The 25,371-nt window shown below is 39.6% G+C and overlaps 1 protein-coding gene across 1 annotated transcript; it reads right to left on the minus strand.

Annotated features, from left to right (window-relative positions):
• Window positions 1-2,044: 2,044 nt before the first annotated feature.
• Window positions 2,045-24,987, minus strand: LOC139453963 (uncharacterized). The gene is made up of 3 exons (XM_071235421.1): window positions 24,764-24,987; window positions 2,904-3,399; window positions 2,045-2,848 (listed from the first exon to the last, which is right to left on the minus strand). Exons 1-3 carry the CDS (start codon window positions 24,985-24,987, stop codon window positions 2,045-2,047), a joined length of 1,524 nt encoding a protein of 507 aa, XP_071091522.1.
• Between the last annotated feature and the right edge of the window lie 384 nt (window positions 24,988-25,371).

The following is a 25,371-nucleotide window of genomic DNA, read 5'->3' on the forward strand; positions in this document are numbered from 1 at the left end:
CAACAGCAAAAACAGGCAAGTGGATTTGTTAAATGCATCACATCCGACAACTGTTATACGTCCCATACAGGACCACTGGTTTTAACGTTTAAAAGTAGTATTGATATACTTAACACTTACAAACACGCTTTTCTCAGACTGGATTGATAAATTATAGATCTTAAACCTAACCGATAGGAGAAATAGCAAGAAATCGGTAACTCTTCGATTGTATTGTTTAGTACACGAAGCCTTCTTTACGTTTTATGTGTAAGATGTTACTGAAATCGCTGTATGAAGGAGAAACAACTATTCTATTTTCAAACACATTTATGTGAAATTTATTAACCTACATCTTGGCGAATTAGCGTGTGTGAGTGAAAACAATTAACGTCGCATCATCATTTCAGCCGTACTTTCAACAGCAAAGGCGCATACAACGTCAACATGTTCAAAGAGCTGATGAAAGTACTCAGGAAGTTCAGTGACATTTAAGTACCATGCTTAGAAACTACGTGCAGTATACATGGAGGTCACTCTGAGTGTCTGATAAAGTTTTATACCCCAAGTCACTCACTCATTGATTGAATCCATTCCAAGTAAGTGACACAACCAGGAGTCATAGTATTGACAGGCAACTCCTCAGATGTACCCGTAGAGAATATCTATCAGCCAATTATTTCACATTCCATTCTGATCAGCTGGTTTAATGAATTCCCATGATTGCATCGAGTCATCAATGAAGACAGAGCACACTGTCTCACTGGCGAGAGAGATCATTACACGAGTCAGCTGCATCTGAAACATGATAATTAAAAAGTGTTTATCCCGACTTGTATCAAGAGTACAGGAAGGTGAAAATGCATTTCTGTTTTTATTCCTGTAAGATACCAAGGCATGCAATCTCTTTATCAATGAATGTTGTTTACTAAATCGCTTAGGATATATCTGCAGTGCCCATCATTGCCTCGCGGTGGTTTGGCAACAGCCCAGATGTGTTTCACTTGTGATGAAAACCTGCATATTATAGCATTTTACGAGAACCACCCAGCAATTATCGCTGATGCGTTGGGCTAAATTGCATTGATTCTGGCATGTGAACAACTGTGAATATTGTTATGGATACATTATTGTCGAAAGACACGTAACATGATCTTGATGTGCAAATTATGCCAGGGTAAAGCATTCAAGTGCACTAAAACAAGAAAATGGGTATTTATAACTTCAAAATTTAAATCTTAATTCTGAAAGTTGAAGTTGCATGTAAAGTGACAACTGACAATTCAACCTTTCACTGCTCAGTCTAGTACACCCACTCCTTATTCTAATACCCCACCGTGCTTGTTGGACACCGTGACTGACTGGAATCTCAGCTCCCCGTGTTTGTTGGACACCGTGACTGAATGGAATCTCAGCTCCTTGTGTTTGTTAGATACCTAACACACTGGTACCTGCACACTGGCACACTGGTGCCCCAGCTCATCATGTTTGCTGACAGACTCCTACCCCAACTCATCGTGCTTGTTGGACACCGTGACAGACTTGTACCCCAACTCATCGTGCTTGTTGGGACACCGTGACAGACTTGTACCCCAACTCATAGTGCTTGTTGGACACTGTGACAGACTTGTATCCCAGCTCATCATGCTTGTTGGACACCGTGACAGACTTGTACCCCAGCTCATCGTTCTTGTTGGGACACCGTGACAGACTTGTATCCCAGCTCATCATGCTTGTTGGACACCGTGACAAACTTGTACCCCAGCTCATCGTGCTTGTTGGACACTGTGACAGACTTGTATCCCAGCTCATCATGCTTGTTGGACACCGTGACAGACTTGTACCCCAACTCATCGTTCTTGTTGGGACACCGTGACAAACTTGTATCCCAGCTCATCGTGCTTGTTGGACACCGTGACAGACTTGTATCCCAGCTCATCATGCTTGTTGGGACACCGTGACAATCTTGTACCCCAGCTCATCGTGCTTGATGGACACCGTGACAGACTTGTATCTCAGCTCATCGTGCTTGTTGGACACCGTGACAGACTTGTATCCCAGCTCATCATGCTTGTTGGGACACCGTGACAATCTTGTACCCCAACTCATCGTGCTTGATGGACACCGTGACAGACTTGTATCCCAACTCATCATGCTTGTTGGACACCGTGACAATCTTGTACCCCAACTCATCGTGCTTGATGGACACCGTGACAGACTTGTATCCCAGCTCATCATGCTTGTTGGACACCGTGACAGACTTGTACCCCAGCTCATCGTGCTTGTTGGACACCGTGACAGACTTGTACCCCAGCTCATCGTGCTTGTTGGACACCGTGACAGACTTGTACCCCAACTCATCGTGCTTGTTGGACACCGTGACAGACTTGTACCCCAGCTCATCGTGCTTGTTGGACACCGTGACAGACTTGTACCCCAGCTCATCGTGCTTGTTGGACACCGTGACAAACTTGTATCCCAGCTCATCGTGCTTGTTGGACACCGTGACAAACTTGTATCCCAGCTCATCGTGCTTGTTGGACACCGTGACAGACTTGTACCCCAGCTCATCGTGCTTGTTGGACACCGTGACAGACTTGTACCCCAACTCATCGTGCTTGTTGGACACCGTGACAGACTTGTACCCCAGCTCATCGTGCTTGTTGGACACCGTGACAGACTTGTACCCCAACTCATCGTGCTTGTTGGACACCGTGACAGACTTGTACCCCAGCTCATCGTGCTTGTTGGACACCGTGACAGACTTGTACCCCAGCTCATCGTGCTTGTTGGACACCGTGACAAACTTGTATCCCAGCTCATCGTGCTTGTTGGACACCGTGACAAACTTGTATCCCAGCTCATCGTGCTTGTTGGGACACCGTGACAGACTTGTACCCCAACTCATCGTGCTTGTTGGACACCGTGACAAACTTGTATCCCAGCTCATCATGCTTGTTGGACACCGTGACAAACTTGTATCCCAACTCATCGTGCTTGTTGGACACCGTGACAAACTTGTATCCCAACTCATCGTGCTTGTTGGACACCGTGACCGACTTGTATCCCAGCTCATCATGCTTGTTGGACACCGTGACCGACTTGTATCCCAGCTCATCATGCTTGTTGGACACCGTGACAGACTTGTATCCCAACTCATCGTGCTTGATGGACACCGTGACAGACTTGTATCCCAGCTCATCATGCTTGTTGGACACCGTGACAGACTTGTACCCCAACTCATCGTGCTTGTTGGACACCGTGACAGACTTGTATCCCAGCTCATCATGCTTGTTGGACACCGTGACAGACTTGTATCCCAGCTCATCATGCTTGTTGGACACCGTGACCGACTTGTACCCCAACTCATCGTGCTTGTTGGACACTGTGACAGACAGGTGCCACAGCTCCTCATGCTTGCTGGAGATTTAGTGTCTCGGAGATTTAGGGGCTTCCTGATTTTGCATATTTTAAAGCATGTCTTGGGTCAGAAGCTGTAAATGAATTAAGGTAGTTCATGTACGCACCTTCACCTGAACTCGTGTGTTACACGACTAAGACCAATCCTTTAAATGACGGCAGGGCAAAGAATATGAACTGTGTCTGTTTTTGTGCATGCGTGTTGCGTAGACGCGTGCCTGGTTACGTATGTGTGTGTGTATATGTAGGTATGTGTGCGCGTGTGCGTGCGTGCGTGCGTGCGTGCGTGCGTGTGTGTGATACAGCAGTATATACAGCGTCATGTATGGGAATGGTACCTTTAAATACCATTCCTATTGTATTTGAGATGAGGCGTAACATGATTGTAGGTCTAAAGAAGTTGTGATGGGCTAATTGAGACCTTAATGAGACCCTGAATGGTAATAAAATACTGTCGAGACACTACAAGACAATATCGACGGCGTGAGTCACGATGGCAGACAGTCAGTCACCCACTGTAACACACGCGCGCACGCACACACACACACACACACACACACACAAACACACACCATCTGTATTGACTGTGTTAGTTTTTTCATCACAAGGGATAACTATTTCAAGGTTTCATCTATAAAGGATCTTTTTAATACTATAGTTCTCATTTAATACTGGCTTTTCAAAAGAACTGAAATTGTATAATAAATTTTGTTAATATGTTATGTATAAAATAATTGGCTTTTTTATAAATTGTTAGAACGAATTTATATCTGGGATTGTTAGTGACTGTATCCTCGAAGGGAATTAAAGTAAAATTATTGTCCTCCTGAGAGGATATCGTAAGTCTATGTCATTCAAAGAATAATTACATCTACTACGCTTTTAAACGTAGGATATCTGTCACATTTAGTTGTGGCTAAAATATAATTACGTACAATCGCCATCGACTGAAGGGAAGGTTCTCAATCCTGCTTGGGGTCCTTGCAGGTAGCGAAGGTATTGTAAGTCCCAATGGTCTGGTGATCTACCTTCAGTGGCTGGCGATCTGTAGCTTCGTTCTTATCATGTTATGTTACCTATGGTGATATATTTTAAAGGTTCTATACTAGTTTTAAATAAAATCTTAATAAGTCTGGTTATTTTAATGTCCCTCGCCGACACTTTCTTATAGAGACTAAATATATCTGTTTTGAAAGTATTACTTTCTCTCGATATGGCAGAAATATTGCCGATGTGACATGCATTTTACTCACTCACTTATTTTAATCGTCATATTCTACTTCACGGTATTTGGTCCCCTGTGTCTCATACGTGGTTTTAGAGCCAACTACAATGAAGATGTCCAAGACTCACTTATTTACAGGCTGATGAATATTGAATATTGTGTATGGTGTGATACAACATTCACTCACTCCGTATGGCCTGTTAGATAAAGTTTCATGACATTCGAGTATAATGTAGGCTTTCCAGTGTTTGCGCACCAAGGATACATTCTCCACATAGCAGAGTAGGAAGTGTTCACTTACAATACAAACACACCATCCAACATTTTTACACACCCTCTGACACGAGAAATATGTGCCTTGTTACCAGAAATGTTTAAACAGATATCAGCTTTGTCATTAACAACGCTTATCGATATCTACAGCATCGCTTAAACAAATAGAACCCTTCACTTTAGTGTATATCGTAATGATTTACATAGTGTGCACGGCTTTTTGTCATAACACTGTTAGACGCACTGGAAAAAAGTGGCAACCAAAACATTTAATTTTTAGAAAGATTTGACATCATTCACATTTTGATTAAAAGATACAAGGATGTTACGGAAACATTCCAGCCAAATACCTTCGTCCGACTCATGGTCAATGTGTGTCCACAATACATCGTGCACTCCGATGCAGTAGCACCCGATTTGATACTATAATAAACCTTTAGAGTAATAGCTAGCTAGATGCCGGACTACTTTACTTCTCTACATCGTTACATCAAGTTAAATTTCGTGAAGGTAGTTTCGCAAATCAATCAATGGATGCTACAAAAATCGTCGAACAAAAATTAATTTATCTGCGAGAGATAATCAACGTTATTGTTAATATCCCAGGGCGCCTTTGTACAAAACAACCTTAGCGCCTCGACTGTCGTAAGTCTATGTTAAGGTGTGGGAGTTACGATCCCCTTAGCGCTAAGATCGCTTCGTACAACGGCACCCATGTAGGGTAAAACGAACGTATCTCTTTAATTTCGGTATATTCGATTTGACGTCAAATCGGCAAGAGAGACTAAATAGATAAGAATGACTGTAGATTTAAAGTTCACTACCGTAGTAATTATCTCGATTCCTGCATGCTATTCCTGACATTCGGTGACATAACGTTATGTTGTATGAACTTGCCAGTTCACTGCTACTATTATAACCAGGGACACGTCCACACAAGTCCAAACAAACCTGATGTGACTTCCTTTAGTATCGATCAAAGAATATATACATAGTTCTCATGAAAAACCTAACTATCGAGTATCAGCCGGTTGGAATCTTCCAGAAGAAACTTATCGATTAGGCATGGGGCATACGCTTCAGAGGATCAAAAGTAGGTGATAAAAGCAAACATTTGCATTGAGTTTCTCTATCTCACACAATTAGCATTCTCATCTTGTTATTTCTCCGTCAGCATTTTTCAAGCATTGGTGTCTCTTCTCCTTGTCAGAAGAGACATATTGTCACTATCAAATATGGTATTAAAGACCATTATTTCTCGCGTGCATGCGCACATCGCCATTACATGAAATTCTTAAACCATGCCATATGTAAAATTTTGTTATGTTAAATTTTATAGAGTTGTCGAGTTTTCGCCAACCCCTGTAGTCATCACTCATCTATTTATATAATTTTCAGCACTATTTTGCCTTTTACGCCCAATGAAATCTATTTCGGAAGATAATCGAGTCCTACATACATGTATATTGTACACAGACATGACATATTATTAGAGCATTACCCAATTGTCTGCACACGTTAGTAATGAATTGATAATGTTACTCGATACCGCGTTGTAGCAACTCCTGGCTTCTAAGGCCATCAAGGAATGGTATACCTGATTACTGATTGAGATGATGGTATAGTTTTTTATTTATCAAAGATTGTTCACTGATGCGCTAAATTTCTAAAATCTGTTGGGTTTCTTCGAAACATGCATATTTGCATAGAAACATACATCCTTTAGAATGATGAGTTACGTTCATGCCGTATTAAGTTATTACAGCTACATTATAGCATTATGTTTTATTACGAATGGCATTTCAAGAACCAAACAGGTGGATGACATTTACCGGTATTATTCCTAATAACCATGAAATAATGGTGTTCTCTGATCTTTAATATCTGTGATTATTCAAAGGACTTAATATATCATTTCAAAATGAAAAATACCAGACCGAGCGTGCTCTGTTAGCTATCTTTGAGAAATATCAAAAACATTGTAATAATTTTGCAGATACCGCTCTTTGTGTCTGAAACAAACTTACCACAAGCAATATGCAAATGAACAAAAGTGACAAATGTACATGTCTTATGTTTCTTATGATGACGTTATCATTATAAAAGAAACGTTTTTGTGGCTTTAATGTTCATTTTAGCAGTCACCTCTGTCGTATTTGATCTGATTCATCTTGATCTGACGGATGGTACAACAAAAATATCTTCTTATACTTGGGGACTAATGGTCTATTTTCGTTATGTATATTGGCATTTCTGCATCTCAACGCAAAGTAGCCAGTAAACGTGTGGTTTATTGCATCACAGATATATTCGTTCCTTAGTTGACAATCGTTAGTGTGCGTATCACTGCATCCTATGAGAAACAAATCGCGATGAAACGCTAGACGCTGTGTAGAGTTGCGTACCTTAGGCACGCCTGAAACCTATGATCATGGGTTCGAATCCCGGTTCGTCCTGATTATGTTTCAAAGCTTGTCAGATAAAATTAACTGTGTTATCGTCAGTTGATGGTATACATTCTTTGGCATTTAAATGTAGAAACTCTAAACCACCAAAGTAATAAACAAATCATGAAATTATTTTCTTAGACGATAACTTTGAAGAGATTCAAGAATACAGATATCATGTTTAATGCCCACGCATAAGAGAACGAAGTGAAGTATAACTTTGATCGTGAGAAGCAAAGTAAATGTCTTTCTCACATGTTGTAAGATGAAGAAGCCACGATTCCACTTCGATGTTACCTGAGCTTTGACGTCAATGATTCAGTTCTTCTATGGGTACCACCTATATTTTCTTTCTTTGTTGTCTGTTGTTGTGCCGCACTCAGGAATATCCAAGTTATATGACAGCGGTCTGTAAATAATCGAGCCAGGACCAGACAATCCAGTGATTGACACCATGAACATCGCAATTTGGATACGATTAAATGCATCAACCAAATAATGCACAGAAATTCCGAATCAGATGCACAAAGAAACAGCTTCGCAAGAAGAGGGGAACACAATTGGTGTCCATTGGGATGTAAACCTCTTACCTAAATGTCTTACTAACTTTTGGAGAAAGATTGTGTTAAATGAAATATCTACCCATGAGGAAGAAGTATGGAAATATACTTACTCCTCATGTGTTATACAGCATTGTAATGTTATATCCAGAATTGAGAGAAAAAATACAGTATGTAATAAGGATTGGTTCCAGAAGCAAAATATCAAAAGAATGTACAAAATGTAATACTTTTGCTCATGATTTTTATCACCATGTCATCTTAAACTGTGAATGTCTACTTTCAGAGAGAGATTTATTCTTTTCAACTCTAATTGATAATCTTGATGTTGAAATGTATGTTAAAATAGAGATGATGGAAGACCATGATATGTTAGCACTCTTTCTTGGTGCAGACAACGATGACATTGATGAAATAACGTGGCATTTCACAATTATTGAATTTTCAAAGTATTTATATCAAATTAAACATATTCTAAACAACGTGTGGTAACCTTACCAATATTTCTCACTGTTTATAGCCTGTAAATATGCGGGACATTGATATGTATATATGTGTCTATATATGTTTGACTAGTGTGCTCTTTGATTATTTAATTACATAATCTTGATGTTTTGAGAATCTTCGGATTTATCTGGAGGACATAAAGACATTCATTCATTCATTCATTCATGGCATTTGCTTTCATTTTTCACAAATTGTCATGAACCTCTGAATATAGATGGGGGCGCGTGTGGCCAAGTCGTCTAAGGTGCCGCGATTTGCTGTGCAGAGTTGCGTCCCTTGGGCACGCCAGAAACCTATGATTGTGGGTTCGAATCCCGGTTCACCCCGATTAAGTTTCTAGGTATGTCAGCACCATACCCGTGCTCGTGGGTTTCACCGACGTGGTAAACGTCTGAGACCTGCATCACTTTGGGCTTTCCTCCCACATTAAGCTGACACGCCGCGATATAACTGGAATACTGTTAAAAACGGCGTTAAACCCAATTCACGCACTCACTCACTCACTGAATATATATACGTAACTATATCTGTTTTCACCACGCTTTGCAACATGAATCAAGGAATGAAGTTTTTCCTGAAGTTTGTCATGTGAAATAGTTGTGTACAAAGTTGAAAAATCAAATGATTCGAGAATGCACATGGCATTAATTCCACTTGTCTCAAATACTTTCTGTGAACGTAAAGAAAGTCCTTTCTTGGTTGTATTAAGGATTGTGGTTAGTCTAGAATATCTCCGTTTGTACGGATTTTTATGGAGCTTTGGACAAAAGAGGAATGGACATGTCTTCAGGTTTTAGGGTGAGTGAGTATGGTTTTCCGCTGCTTTAGGCAAAATTCCAGCAAGATTATAGCGGGGGACACCAGAAATGGCCTTCACACATGACGCAGCCAGAGATTGAACCCCCGTGCTTCCGCTCTCCGGGCAGACGCTTTCACTGAGACTGTCTCCTATATACGTGTGGCGTACATAGACCACTGACAGACCAAGCGAATGATATTTGATTCTACAGTTGATCTCCCTTCTCCTCCTCTATCTGAGGTTTTGGCAAGTCGTTGACATTATATTTTAAGCAGATGACAAATCGTAAAATGTCTGCTTGTGTGACGGAATACGCATTATCTTACAAACATGTACATTGAATCATCTGTCCTTAATCGCTTTAAGAAGGGTAGTTTTGTATACAACTAAATGTATTTTACTTCTTAATAAAAACCGATGAAATAAGATCATTGTTATCATCGCATCGAAAGTATTTCAGCCGTTATGCTAAAAGTGAGTGAGTCACATCGGCAATATTTCAGCCGTATCGGTTTGCTAAAAGCATGTTGGTAAATGGCAATATATCGTTGTGTTGTGATCAAACCAGACAACATGGCCATGGCCTGCCCTTAGCCCTGCTGTGTCAAGGTTGCGAGGACACATCAAACAGACTTCGCCAAAACAGCCCATGGTAATGAACCCATAACGATGGTATTTATATTTATTAAATGTTTGACATTTCTGTTCAAATAAGATGACAAAGTATTGAACGCATCAATTGTTTGAAAGCAAATAGGTTTCTTCTCGCTTGAGCTTGAGCTTTTACAGACATAAAAGTGTTCATATTGAGTTCTCATTGACAGAAAAACAAATGTTTTGTATTTTACAGCAGCGGCGGCAACAAAGGCACGACTGTGATGGCTCACCGTGCTACATGTATGCACCTACTCAAATACTGTTTGGGTAAGTTTTCTATTTCTCAATTTCATACTTGAAAATAAGGATGCTAACCCATTGTCATTTCATGGGTCCTTCAGAGACACCTGCTACAGGTTGAAGTTTAAAGTCACTTTGAAGAACTGACTGAATGACTGTGTTGGGTTTAACGCTGCTTTCAGTTATATCACGGCGTGTCAGTTTGATTGGGAGGAAATCCCGAAGTGATGCAGGATTTAGATGTTTATCACTTCGGTGAAACCCACGAGCACGGCTATGGTGTTTACAAACCTGGAAACATAATCAAGACGAACCGGGATTCGAACCCAAGATCATAAGCTTCTGGAGTGCCCTAGGGACTCAACTCTGCACAGCGAATCGCAGCGCCTGAGACGACTTAGTCATTTAAGAAAGAAATGACACCAGTGATGACACCAGGTTTGGGGCATGCTCCACCAGACCTGAGCACTCATCGTGAGTGAAGACGAAGTTCACCATACATCGAATATTCTACGATCGTCTACGAGGCATTACAATGACAGGGGTGTTCTTTGGCCTTTGGATATAGAACGTTGACCAACGGTCGAAAAAGCGGATTGACATAATATCAGTACTCACGAGTAATTGAAATTAATTTAATGTGCCCATTCGAAATTTACAGTATTTCAGTTATGTTACGGCGTGTCACCTTCATGTGGGATGAAACCCCGACGAGATGCAGGACGTTTACCACTTTTGTGAAACTGAAACATCATTAGAGCGAATCGATGCAACATTGGATTGAAAATGAACACAGAAAGTCGGCGAGCGGTATGCACCATGATCGTAATAAGAGTGGTAGTCTAATGATTTGGTTGTTTGGTTTGTTGTTTAACGCCGCACTCATCAATATTCCAGCTAAATGACGGCGGTCTGTAAATAATGGAGTCTGGACCAGACAATCCAGTGATTAATATCATGATCATCGATCCACGCACTTGAGATCGATGACATGCATCAACCATGTCAGCGAGCCTGACCACCCAATCCCGTTAGTCGCCTTTTAAGAAAAGCATAGTCACCTTTTACAGCAAATATGGGTTGCTGAAGACCTATTCTACCCCGGAATATTCACGGGTCTGTAGTCTAATGAAGTGGAATGGAATCACAGGCGACAGGAGAACCGATCTCATTATCCTGAACGGAACCCTGACTGGCCAGTGATATGTTGGCCAAATCTTACGCCATGTTGTCCTTTTCGCACGGAATGTTAGCAGGAATTGCCAATTCCAAGACGATAACGCCAGGCCACATCGTACACACATCATCGCCGACTACCTGCGGCAAGTTGGGACAGGGACATCAAACTGGCCTGCCAAATCACCAGACATGTCTCCCATAGAGCTTATGTTGGACGTTCTCGGACGTGTACGTAAGGAATCCAGTACCAGCCAATTGCAACATGGCCCAGGTGATGGCGAGGGGAATGGCGAGCACTTTCCAAAGGCAACATATCGCACTCTAATTCACAGTATGCCTGCAAAATGTCGAGCATTATATTGCCCAACATGGTGGACACGACATAACATACCCCTATCCCCCAATATTTCCTCAGCCTTTCAATCCACAGTCAACCATCAACATGACTGCATGGGTTCCCTTTTTTGTCGGTAGTATATAAATACTTGGCAACAATCGACCGCAATTAACGCCAGTGGCGAAAATAGGACTATGGACATACCGAGAGTCTTCAGATTTGTAAACAGCGTTTCTGTCTCAGTCAAAGAAGTAATTTAGTTTTAGTGGACGAAATGTCCTTTATATGTGTCCGTTCACATAAACAGGAACTAATTTGAAAAACAGCAATTTCACAGGGTATGGAAATAGATCCAAAAGATCCTTGAAATCAGATCATTTTCTTCCCACTTTAACTTGAAATTATCGGATGCAGATCCCAAAATAGATGTCCTAGGCGTATCCCCAAACTGCTTGTTTATAAAAGAAAAAGAATAGAACACGAGGAAGTTGGAGAAGCAGCGTTTGACATTGGTAAGAAATGAAGACGGAAAACCTCTTGTCGGCTGAGACTGATGTCGACTATTGATCATATTGTTACACTTGAATATAGTCAGTCGATATGTATGAGACCAGTATTTTCTTTTCACCACCTTTTGCAGGGAGTCAGTTCGTGTATTCTCTCTGATGTATGCAATGTATACGGAAGTTTACTTACTAAATACTTACAATGTTAACTCACTCACAATTTAGGTAACGGGGAATACTTACCAGTTACTTGTAAACAGATTCGGAATTCGATTTTTTTAGGTCTTACTTTTGATGGAGCCATGGGTATCCTAGCCAAGGCTTATTCAACTCCCCACACGTTTACAGTGTGTGATGTAGTAACTAAATGCCCAAAGCAACTCAAAGCAACTCACTCACGCAATTTTGGATAACCATATTCGTTGTAAATATGGTCGTTCAGTCTTATAGTGCAGTATACATGTACTCTTAGAACTAGTTCTTTTGTTCATTCATAGACAGTTCTATGATTCCATGACATGAAGACCTAGTTCGTATCTCAAACTCCCAACCACTGAGCAGTGGAAATCTTCAGGAAGCGAATTCAAGAAAACACGCTCTTCAAGGAGGTGAAGAAAAAGGTGACACAGTTGTTATGGAGTGAAGTGGTAATCACAAACGTAATAGGTTCGGGTAATGCATCTTGTACAACGACTTGTCTGATGTTTTTTTACCGACAAGTACTTTTAGTTAAACATTAAAGTCGCAATGTAATGTTCAAACATACGATGAGAAAAAATGTTTTTGAGGTGTTAATTCCACTTGTCTCAAATACGTTCTGTGAATATAAAGAAAGTCCTGCCTTGACTGTATTAAGGATTATGGTTAGTCTTTGAGACAGGGGTTTGGTGGTACATTTGCTGGAGCAAGCAATATATCTATCTTGGTACGGATTTTTATGCAGCTTTAGAATCCAGTACAATAGAGGAATGGACATGTCTTCAGGTTTTAGAGTAAAGGCATTAAAGACATACGATGAGAAAAAACACACATGATCTTTTGCTTAAAAGAACTATTGTTGTTCTTTACTATAGAAGCAATTCCATGAAGGGTTAACAATTGACTGAGAATTTAATCCAGCTATTAGAATGCCAGGAAACGTCGGTCATTTGTTTCCAAGTGCCTGATGTTTTCTCTCTAATTAATGGATGTTAATGAGACGGTGCCCGGCAGAATTATGTTTATCCTGCAAAACGGAAACGTGAAACCAAACACGTCCATATTAATGTTCTTTATCCAATGTAATGGTCTTTATACAAGCACGTCCGATCTAATGTTCTTCGTGTAGCGGCCATAACATGAAGGATTCCAACCATGGACCTTCTTATCCGCGGTCGGACGGCTTGTCCACATGACGAAAGAGGTTAAACCCGTCAGCAAACTGACAAAGTATGGATGTCTTCACTGCCTGTTACATACACCCCGACAGTAGGCACGTCTCGGTCGCACAGTAGGACACCGAAACTAATTTTGCCCAAACTGTATATGAACGTGCTCAAACGCACGGTCGGCGCCAATGAAGCGGCTATAACATTTTCGAGTCCCGTTATGAGATTCTGATGCGAAGTCGGACGCCTTGTTTCACATGATAAGGTAAGGATGTCATATGTGGGATGACTCCACGCCCAGCTACATTTATACAAATACTTCCAATCTAAGGTTCTTTAATTAAACACGTCCATGATGTTCTTGATGTGAAAAACGTGAAGACCGTCGGTCTTCATCAACCCATGCGTGTCGACTAACGGCGACTAACGGGATCGGGCGGTCAGTCTCACTGTTTAATGTTCATTATTGGTCAGTTTCATTTCACCCAAATGGCACTGCGCTATTACATACAACAAATGTTTGTCATGGATGAACAATGGACAAGATAAAATAAAGTAAATCTCCACATCGGACAATGTTTGGCAGGGGTCGTTTTAAGTTCCAGTAAACGTACGATACAAGCATTGACAAAGCAGGATAGTACGTTAATTGCTGTATTAGTTTTTAAAAAAAAAACGCGTGACCTTTTCAAAGAAATCTACCGAACGTTACAGTTAAAATGTTAAAAACATAAACATGCAGTTAAAAATAAGCTTTCGTTACATTAGATCATCCAAAAAGAGAGTAACCTTCTCGCACAACATGATATTTGCGAATGACTTCTGCTGCAAAGATTCTAAAGAAACGACAAAACATTTGTAAAACATATAATACTGTAAAAAGTGAAAATAAGTTTATTGTAGATGTCTGCAGATGTAAATGTTTCTTGTAGACTTGCGATGATTTGTAACTGACAAGATGATCTTCAGAACAGTATTGTTGCCTCACTTGGTTTATTTTGGTGTTATGTTGACGACTTTCGTGAGAAAAAAAACAAACTTAAGGAAATAACAAACTACAAAACTAGCTGGCTTATTGCCCATCGCAAGAAACGGCTGCATGTTTTGATGACGTCAATGTTTCTGCCAAGTAACAATATCAGTTTAAACGCACCAAGCGGAGTCAAGTATATAATTATACTTCTTTTGTGTGCGGAGCGGAAACCAATATTGTATAATAATAATAAGAAGAAGAAGAAGAAGAAGAAGAAGCAGAAAAAGAAGAAGAAGAAGAACATATAAGTCACCGATGTTCTACAGGGAAGCGAAATCAAAAGAACAACTGGCTATTGCTGATGTCGATACTTCTTATACAAATGATCAATTCAGAGTAATGAACACATATTTTATATGGACACTATGTGTAGGTCACAGCTATCAGCAGTGTATAAAGTAGAAAAAGAGGACGTCCTTACAAATGCATAAAACAAAATAGGTGGGTTTAACTTCGCGTTCAAGGTTATTTCAAAAATATATGTACGTGCATGTACGCCGCTTGTACTAGTCTGGACTGATGCTGATTATATAATTCTAGCCCACTGAGATGCCATGGCGCAGTTTAACATGAATACCCCACTCAGACACAGTATACGGACTCCGAGCCGACCAGTCATTGTTTTAGAACCGTAATGGCGAGCGCCTGGCAAGATAACAAGAAGTGCCATCTTGTAACGTCTTTTGGTATGATGCGGCCAGGGATCGAACCCCCGACCATCCGTTCTCCGAGCAATCGCTCTACCACTAGACAACGGAGGAGGTCTAAAACGAAAATAACTATATATTAGAAAGTTTTAGGACGCAAACACAAATGCTTATTTGGATTTGGAGTAATTTTTAAGAAAGTATGGAATAGCAATGAGTTTTGTCTTTCTTACGTCGTGTTTCATTTAAAGAGACACATCCTTTACATAATAATAAAAAATAGATTGTTTCTGTGGGCAGAGTCCATTTTACAGTTCCGACTAAGCCATCACCCGCAGATATACTGTGCTCGCTGATAACCTTCTAACCATCATGGAGAGACTGTGTCCCTGCAGAGTGAAATCATAATACCCACACATAAATACTCTCCATTATATGGTCTATGTATTTTTCTCTTATTTCTTAAGCCCCATGGTGTATCAGCAGCATCCCCAGCACGAACACGAAGCAAACTGGAATATCGTTAGGATGTGCTGTGTACCTATCCATTTTGCATTAAAGTTTTAATAAATAATAAAGTTAAACATATAATTAAACACATTTAAACTCACCCCTATATGGTAGTATGATGAATGTATGTATTACACACGACATCTGTAGCATCGAAGCGACCCAGAGGGGAAAAGAGTTACGGCCCTTCTGTAAATAGAAAGTTGATTGCGTGTTTGAATTCCAGATTATTTTGATCCGAGTTTTGGTCTTAACAGCTCCATACGGATGCTCGCGTGTTTCAGCAGTGATGCGAGTACAAAAGTCGCATCACTTCTGGCTTTCCTTCCACAGCAAGATGACATTGGGATGTATTTGAAATAATGAGATTTCGAAATGGGTTCAAATCCAGCTCACAATTTACTTTCATTAATAACTGCTTCGTGGAGGACTAAGCAGTAAGCTGTTATTATTTCTTTCGAAACTAAAACAAAAGTCAACAGCACTGAACTTAGCCTTTCTTAACCGTTAATTGGATAGTCTGAGCAGACTTCACTGGACTTTACAGTTGTTTCAATTGTTGAAAACAAAAGTACGCACTTGTCTCTCTGAGTTCGGATGAAATATGTTGTGTAGGAGTTCGGATTATATCAAAGAGCCGAAAGCTTAAATGTAAATGAGACGACATGATCACTGCAACCTCCCAGACGTGAGTTCCAGACATAATGTTATCCAATCAGGCAGAAAATGTATCGATATATCGACTTATTGGGAGTCCAGAACTGCGATCTTTGTATACGCCGTAGAACGCCTTTGTCCGCAACATTTCCTAATAGGATATTTACATTTTACTGAGTGTTAAGGTTTTTTGGAAAGGATTATCCGAAATTAAGTTGTTAATGACGTCGGCAACCGTTATGAAATACCATTACGAGTATCACCCCCAAAACAATTACCTTTTAACAATTATATATTGTCTCAATGCGCACATGAATCGAACTATGTCACAAAAACGCAAGTCACTTCTCTGACAAGAATATCCCAGGGTTTAGGCAAAGAAGAAGGCTATCAGTCAATCATTTAACATTATACACGTTTAGTTTCTGTAATGATTTCCCTTTGATCGTTAATATAATCTAGTCATTGAGAGAAATCCATCTGACCAGTGACGAGTTAACATTCAAACGACATTTGCAACTGGACCACATTACAAAGTCTTCATCTCAAACAATTTATTGCACTCAATTCTTTTGTGTCAGGGCACACCGCTTTGTTGAGGTGGGGTGAGGTGAGGTGAAAAGGGGTTGAGCTTCGCGTTCAATATTATAGTCCTTATATCGACATACATGCATGTGTGTTTGTGTGGCTGATTGTACAAGTACGGACCAATGCGAGTATAATTAGCCCACTGAGATATTGTGCCTCAGTTTAATGTGAACCACTCAGACACAGTATACGGACTCCACTCATTGTTTTCATCCCCTTAATGACGAGCGTCAGGTAGGCCAGCAACAAGGACCATAGTTTAACGTCTCTTGGCAAGACAAGTACAAGACAAGGGGATCGAACCACCAACTATCAGCACTCCGGACAGACGTTCAACATACAATGACTAAATATATAGGAGAATGGCACTTTTGTCACAAGATAACGTCTACATGTTCATTGTTTCTCTCACCATAATATTAGGGTTCCAAAGTTTCACCAAACTCGTGAAGGCCTACAACCTGCTTTACAGCTTTTTTCCAACGTTGAGCTGACCCCTGATTCTATCTATAATATTGCTCAAAGCGACGTCTAATCCAACTCTCTCACTTGCCTTCATTCCTTAAAACACATGCTTCATCGATAAATATTACTACATTATCATTATCATGAGAATTTAGCTACTTGTTATAATAGCTCACTCAAACATATGATGATTTTGTGAAAGCTTACAAATCGACGTCCCTCTTTGTGGAGCATACGGGCGTATGGTTCCTTCTCATAAGAACATTAATGCTGCCATGCCAGTGCAGACATACTCTATAGCCACCTGGGAATATTGTTATCGACAAGTTAGTGTCCAATAAACTACTCTTGATGCTCTCAAGTATCCCAGTGTAAAGTATTCAAATACACTCAAACAAACTTGATTCGATAAAAACCAGCGGTTATGGCATTTCTCATTGCTGAAATAGTACTTATGCATTCTAAAGCAACAGGCAGTTTCAACCAGTAATCCTTAACGAATGTTTTTCATACACATTTTTGAGGTACACATACTTCCTTTCTGTGGTGTACATTAGAAATTAGCAATGTTTTTAAGCATTTAAATATCCCCGTAGTGTCAAGGTTTAATAGAATCCTTTCAAGGACAAATGATAAAAAGCAACAAAACGCCTTTCCATGATCAAACGAAAGTGTTTGCTAAGAGTCCGTTGTACGATTCAGACTATATCATGAAGCATGTGTTGTGGAAGGATTACTATCAAACTGATACCAGCTGTTCGCAAAAAAGTGAGCGTATTCTATCCTGCCCAAACGGTGTCACCCATCACAAAATCATGCAAAGGCAAGTCAATTGTTCACTCAACCAATACGGGCACATATGATACAAGTCAAAAGGGAATTGATTCGGACATCATTTCGGTCACTGATTTAGGATTTGTCAAATTTGGAAAGGTCCTCCACATGTCTACTGTAAAACCTTATGAAAGCTTGCTGAGGCATGTTGTAACATTGGTCAAACAACTTTTAGCAAGAGCTGTAGAAAGAGCATGCCCGGTTATGCCTCAAAAGTTGTGAAGAATAGTCACCAAAGGATGGAGCTGCTAGAATATTGCTCATCATCAAGGCAAAGTCGACTGTTGGAAAGTCTGAATCATCCCTTTTGTCATACAGTCTCGTGGAGTGTCACTCAGAATCGTTTTGCATAGATCTAAATGTGAAAGAGATGAGGCGGTTTCAGTGTTCTTTCTTATTTCTAGTTCAGGTGGGTAAATCAGTGGAAGGAAATTGGCTTATTGACAATTATTGAATGATATCAGATCATCGATATACCTGAAGCTCATGTTAAGTTTCTTGGCCAAATTCCTATTTCAAAAAACAAATCCCTAAAAATGGTATTTTGAAGGTATAGATGCTGAGTATCCCCTTTGTGATATTGATATCATTCGATGTGTGTAAATACCGCATTATCACTGAACTATTCTAGTTATGTATTTAACATCTCATCATTGTTGAAATGCATGTACACTGTACCTTTTCTACCTGATTTCTATAGCCTTATGCGTACTCGACACCTCACTTCTAATTTATCCCTGTGGGATTCCGGCTTGGTCTGCATCAACCTCTGCTGGTCGAAAGAGGCGGAGTATTGGATCGGATGGCCAGGCTTGGTTGATGGTGTGTTATCGTACCTAGACGGCGTTGGTCGTTGTTCACAGTGTGAACCACTGGATTGTCTGGACAAGACTCGATTATTTACGGGCTGTCGTCATATGGATGGAAATACAGAAAATTCTTCGAATGATTAATACCAACAATAATATAAGATGCGAATTAAAGGAGATACGTGTCAGGTGGGTTTTAACGTATGAATGTCAATTTGCTAAGTACCTGTGTCGTGCTACTTCTTCATACAAGATGTAACCTTTTTATAGAGTTAATAATTAAGTGGTTACCCTTTTGTGGGGTAAATATTTAACTGTTCACTCTTTTGAAGAGTAAATATGTAACATGTTTGTCTTTTATAGAGTAAATATGCTACTGTTTACTCTTTTGCGGGTAAATATGCATCTGCTTGTTCTTTTGTAGTGTAAATATTTAACTGGTTCATCTTTTCTAGAGTAAATATCTAAACTGTGACTCTTTTGTAGAGTAAATGAGATCAATCATCAAATAGAAAGTATTTCAGCGATGACTGTCATACGAAAAGAGAGCTGGTTTATGTTCAATTGATAAACAATAACTAACTTGTTATCAGGAAACATTTGACAAGATAGATCTGATTCTGTATACATCCAAAGCTCTCACTGTTGGCCATATGTCAGGAATGAGGGTCAATGTACATGTATCTACCATGGAGTTAGTTCTGCAAAGCGATCTCAGTATTATCATCCGCTGGTGAGGTGCGTGTCATAGGTCTCACAATTGAAATCATCTGAGTATACATCAAGCATTCTTGTTCCTTGTCATCCCGTTGCAACAACAGCCCATTGTGGTAGTCGTACTTTCATGTGACTAGCCATATATATTTCATTTTAATGCTCCTTACAAGTTTCTGTTCAAATAGATAGACAAGAATGGAGTGTCAATTTGGTTAAGAGCACCTTTGTCGACTTGAGCTTTATACAAACACGTCCAATCAAGTGTTCTTCATACAACACGTCCAATCAAATGTTATATATAGGAACACGTCCAATCAAATGTTCTTTATACAACACGTCCAATCAAATTTCTTTATACAAACACGTCCACTCAAATGTTCTTTATACAAACACGTCAAATCAAATGTTCTTTATACTAATGTTCTTGGTGTGAAAAACGTGAAAATTGTTCAGCAACACACGAGTGTCGTAAGAAGCGACTGACAGGATCGGGCGGTCAGTCTCACTGACGTACCGTATCTCAATTGCGTAGATCGATACTCATGCTCTCAATCATGGATTGTCTGGTCCAGACACGATTATTTACAGACCGATGTCACATATGTTTTTATACGAACACTACATGTAGAAAGCAATAGGAAATACATGTTTACAGGAATATTGTATTGTTCTTAATGTATACTTGCTCAAGTTTGTTAACAACAATGATATTATGTGTAAAGCACATTGCAAAGAAAATCGCAATATAATTGAGAGAAAACATTTGGCTAGTTTCATTTTTGTGAAAAATATTTTATTGAAAAACGTTAACTGTAGATATCCGCATGTGTATATGGACAATCTCACCCGAGTGTCTTTTGATATCAAATATATCAACACGAGTTGATAAAAGTGGAAAAACTCCGAGGCTTTTACCTTTTCAGTTTGTAGATAGTAATTAGCAGTGTCTTAAGTGTAAAACGTACTGCTAACATCTTCAGTAGCAGAGCCATTAGTGATGTCATTTGATTGTGACGTCATTGTTACAATGTCACAATGGTCTGTAAAGCATTGGGATACAGTTTCATTGCAGCGATATCTAGCCAATGTAGATATTGCTTGATCTCACCCAAGCGATATCTCCTGTGGGAGCCAGTTTTTGATGATAAATGTTTCTTGTAGATTTGCGATGATTTGTAACAGACAAGATGATCTTCAGAACAGTATTGTTGCCTAACTTGGTATATTTTGGTGTTATGTTGACGACTTTTGTGATAAAAAACGACTTAAGGAAAAATGAAACTACCAAACTAGCTGGCTTATTGCCCACCGCAAGAAACGGCTGCATGTTTTGATGACGTCAATGTTTCTGCCGAGTAACAATATCAGTTTAAAAGCACCCAGCAGAGTCAAGTATATAATGATACACCTTTTGTGTGCGGAACGGAAACCAATAATAATAATAATAATAATAATGATAATAATAATAATAAGATATGAGTCACCGATGTTCTACAGGGAAGAGAAATCAAAAGACAACTGGCTATTGCTGATGTCGATACTTCTTATACAAATGATCAATTCAGAGTAATGAACACATATTCTATATGGAAACTATGTGGACAGCTATCAGCAGTACATAAAGTAGACAAATGCATAAAACAAAATAGGTGGGTTTAACGTCGCGTTCAAGGTTATTTCGAAATTAGCGACGTGCATGTACGCTGCTTGTACTAGTCCGGACTGATGCCGATTTTATAGGTCTAGCCCACTGAGATGCCATGCCGCAGTTTAACATGAATACCCCATTCAGACACATTATACTGACTCCTTCTTTTAGAACCGTAATGGCGAGCGCCAGGCTGGGTAACAACAAGTGCCATCTTGTAACGTCTTTTGGGATGACGCGGCCGGGGATCGAACCCCCGACCGTCCATTCTCCAGGCAAACGCTCTACCACTAGACAACGGGGAGGTCTAAAACGAAAATAACTATATATTATAAAGTATGATGACGCAATCACAGAGGCTTATTTGGATTTTAAATAATCTTTAATAAAGAATGGAATAGCAATGTGTTTTGTATTTCTTACAATGTGTCTCGTCTAAAGAGACAAACCCTTTACAAATAATAAAAAATATATATTTTCTGTCCATTTTACAATTCCGACTAAGCCATACCCCGCAGATATAATGTGCTCGCTGATAACCTTTTAACCATCATGACGAGACCGTGTCCCTGCAGAGTGAAATAATAATACCCATACATAAATACTCTCCGTTATACGGCCTATGTATTTTTATCTTATTTCTTCAGTCCCATGGGGTATCAAATAAAGCAGCATCCCCAGCACGAAAATGAAGCAAACTGGAATATCGGTCGGATGTGTTGTGACCCTTCTCAACTTTGTTATGCACTTCTCCAAACACACATACACTTTTTCTGTCCATTTAGCACACGCACACATCAAAATATGAAACTAAATGAAGTTAAACATATGATTAAACACATTTAGACGCAGCCCTGTATGGTAGTGTGCTGAATTAGAAACATGCATGTATTACGCGCTATACGGATGCTCGCGTGTTTCAGCAGTGGTAAATGTACACAAGTCGCATCACTTCTGGCTTTTCTTCCACAGAAAGATGACATCGTTGGATGTATCTGAAATAATGAGATTTAGAAATGAGTACAAACCCATCTCACAATCTACTTTTATTGATAACTGCTTCAAGGAGGACTAAGCAGTAAACTGTTATTATTCCTTGCTAAACTAATGCAAAAGTCAACAGCTCTAAACTTAGCCTTTCTTAACCATAAATATGAAAGTCTGAGCAGACTGTACTTTACAGTTGTTTCAATTGTTGAAAACAAAGGTTCGGATGTAATATGTGTATGAGGGAGTTCGGATTATATCGAAGAGCTGAAAGTTTAAATGTAAATGAGACGACATGATCACAACAACAACCCAGACGTGAGTTCCAGACATAATGTTAGCCCATCAGGCAAACAAATGTATTTGTTTCTACTTGTGAAAAGCAGAATAACAGATATCGACTTTGGGAGTCCAAAACTGCGATCTCTGTATAATGCCTTTGTCCAAAACATTTCCTTAATACAATATTTAAACTTTAATGAGTGTTATGATTTTATGACGTCGGCAACCTTTATGAAATACCATTACGAGTATCATTCCAAAACCAATTATCTTTACCAAATGTCAGAACAGGAAACCATGTCGCCCACCTATACACACCATAGCCACGTAACTATTTTGAAATAATCATGTCAACCCATGTATCCACCTGTACATCTGTCATGGATTCAAACCGGTAGATCATAGCAATGACCCATTCAGAGGTTAGATTGATCTTTCTTGACCAACAAGGCAATACAACAAGTCTCCTTAATCAAATGAATTCATACATTGTCTCAATGCGCAAATGACTCTTGTCGAACTATGTCTAAAAATGTAAGTCACTGCTATGACAGGAACATCCCAGGGAAAGAAGCAAGCTATCAGTCAATCGTAACTAATGTTATATTTGGGATAACACTTTCTTAGTAAAGTCCAGATTCTAGTACTTTTTTGGGTTGAGTCCCGTCCGGGATTCGAACCCACACCTGCCAGGGTGAGGAACCTAATCGCCAGCACACAAAGTCAGCGATCTAACCCACTCAGCCACCGAGGCTTCCACAAAATGAAAGTCCGACAACTGGTAGTCTAGATCACGTACTTTGAGTACCCCCCTGACAAGTGTAAATTGGCACGGCTCCCATGGCCGAAAGCTATGCATACACAATGCCATTTAGAAAGTGGTCAAATGTAACTAATGTTATATTTGGGATAACACTTTCTCAGTAAAGTGGGTTAGATCGCTGACTTTGTGTGCTTGCGATTAGGTGCCTCACCCTGGCAGGTGTGGGTTCGAATCCCGGACGGGACTCAACCCAAAAAAGTACTAGAATCTGTACTTTACTAAGAAAGTGTTATCCCAAATATAACATTAGTTACATTTGACCACTTTCTATCAGTCAATCATTTAACATTATACACGTTTTAGTTACTTTAATGATTTCCCTTGATGTTAATACAGTCGAGTCATTGAGAGAAATCACTCTGACCAGTGACGAGTGAACATTCAAACGACACAGTTGCAACTGGAACCCATTTCAAAGTCTTCATCTCAAACAGTTCATCGCACTCAGTTCTCTTGTATCAGGCGCGGTGAGGTGAGGTGAGGTGAGGCGTTGTGAGGTGAGGTTATGGGAGGTGTCCTTTAAAGATTCAAGAAATGGGTATATTTGGTATCATTTTGTAGGAATATATGTCCTGAATCAAACTACGCAATAAAAAAACCAAGTCATTTTTTGAATAAGTGGCGCCATCTAGAGGCACCGGATGATAAAATCATTTTGCCAATAAAATGGTCATTTTAAAGTTTGATTTAAAAAAAAGTGTTTTTAAATAGACATATTACAGTATTGATATGACACAAAACAGAAAAATGAAAATTCCAGTCAAAACAGTTTTAATTTCACACATCATTTGACTTTAAAAAAAGCACATTTTCCAAAAGAATTGATTCATCAGTCAAAAAAGCATTTTACAAAATCAAGATATTTTTCAAAGGGGCTAATTTCTAATGTTTATTCATTGTAAAATAAAATTATAAAATAAAAACAACACGTTACCAGAGGATATTCAAATTATTTTCAATCAACACAGCATACCCCTAAAATAATGAATCAGGGGAGGTAACTCTTGCCCAAATTTACAGTATGGTCCTTTTTTCAAGCTTCCACATAACAAAATGCAAAACCTGTGCTAAACTTATATCATTGGATGTGTAAACACTGGTAAATTGGTCAACAAGGTCGTTTGATTTAATGTTTTGATTCGGAAAACATGTCATTTTTCGAACAGAAAAGGCAACAAATATGTTAATCTGGTTAATTATTGGGAGACAGTTCATACATTTCAACAAATATATATCTATTTCTATCTATTTTATATAAGTTGCCTACCTGCAATCTTCGCAAAAAAGTCCATTGGCAAGTGTTGCCAGCTCGACGATACGTCTTCCATCAAAAATTCTCGATGTCTCTTGCTCCATCACACTGTCTCCTCGCCCTTCGCTCTTTTCTTTGAAGAAACGCGATACCTCCTCTTTACTCTTCTGTTTCTTATCCTCTACATACCTTTTTGTGAAACGCCCTTTAGTTGATCGCATTTTGTTGGCGGCAGACATTTTGGCGGAAGTTCAATTAGCTGCGAGTCAAAGGGACGTAACCGCATTCAACCGTTCAAGATTTTAGCACTTATATGCATGTGCGTGTACCGACGTACATGCATGTGCGTGCGTGGCTGATTGTACTAATGCGGGATAATGGCACTTTTATAGTATTAGCCAACTGAGCTATTGTGCCGTTAAATATGAACCACTCAGACACAGTATACGGACTCCAGTCATTGTTTTCATCCCCTTAATGACGAGCGTCAGGTAGGCCAGCAACAAGGACCATAGTTTAACGTCTCTTGGCAAGACAAGTACAAGACAAGGGGATCGAACCACCAACTATCAGCACTCCAGGCAGACGTTCAACGCACAATGACTAAACATGAACATATAGGA

This window comes from Haliotis cracherodii, unplaced genomic scaffold (assembly GCF_022045235.1).
Source record: "Haliotis cracherodii isolate W230 unplaced genomic scaffold, xgHalCrac1.p SCAF_1, whole genome shotgun sequence".
Lineage (NCBI taxonomy): Eukaryota > Metazoa > Mollusca > Gastropoda > Lepetellida > Haliotidae > Haliotis > Haliotis cracherodii.

Bases quoted from the DNA above. Each gene is read 5' to 3' on its own strand.
- LOC139453963 (XM_071235421.1), bottom strand. From the start codon at position 24,987: ATGTCTGCCGCCAACAAAATGCGATCAACTAAAGGGCGTTTCACAAAA. The intron at 3,400-24,763 runs GTAGGCAACTTA...CTAAATCTCCAG, and splicing joins CTTTTTTGCGAAGATTGCAG to CAAGCATGAGGAGCTGTGGC. The intron at 2,849-2,903 runs GTGTCCAACAAG...TGTCCCAACAAG, and splicing joins TGGGATACAAGTTTGTCACG to CACGATGAGCTGGGATACAA.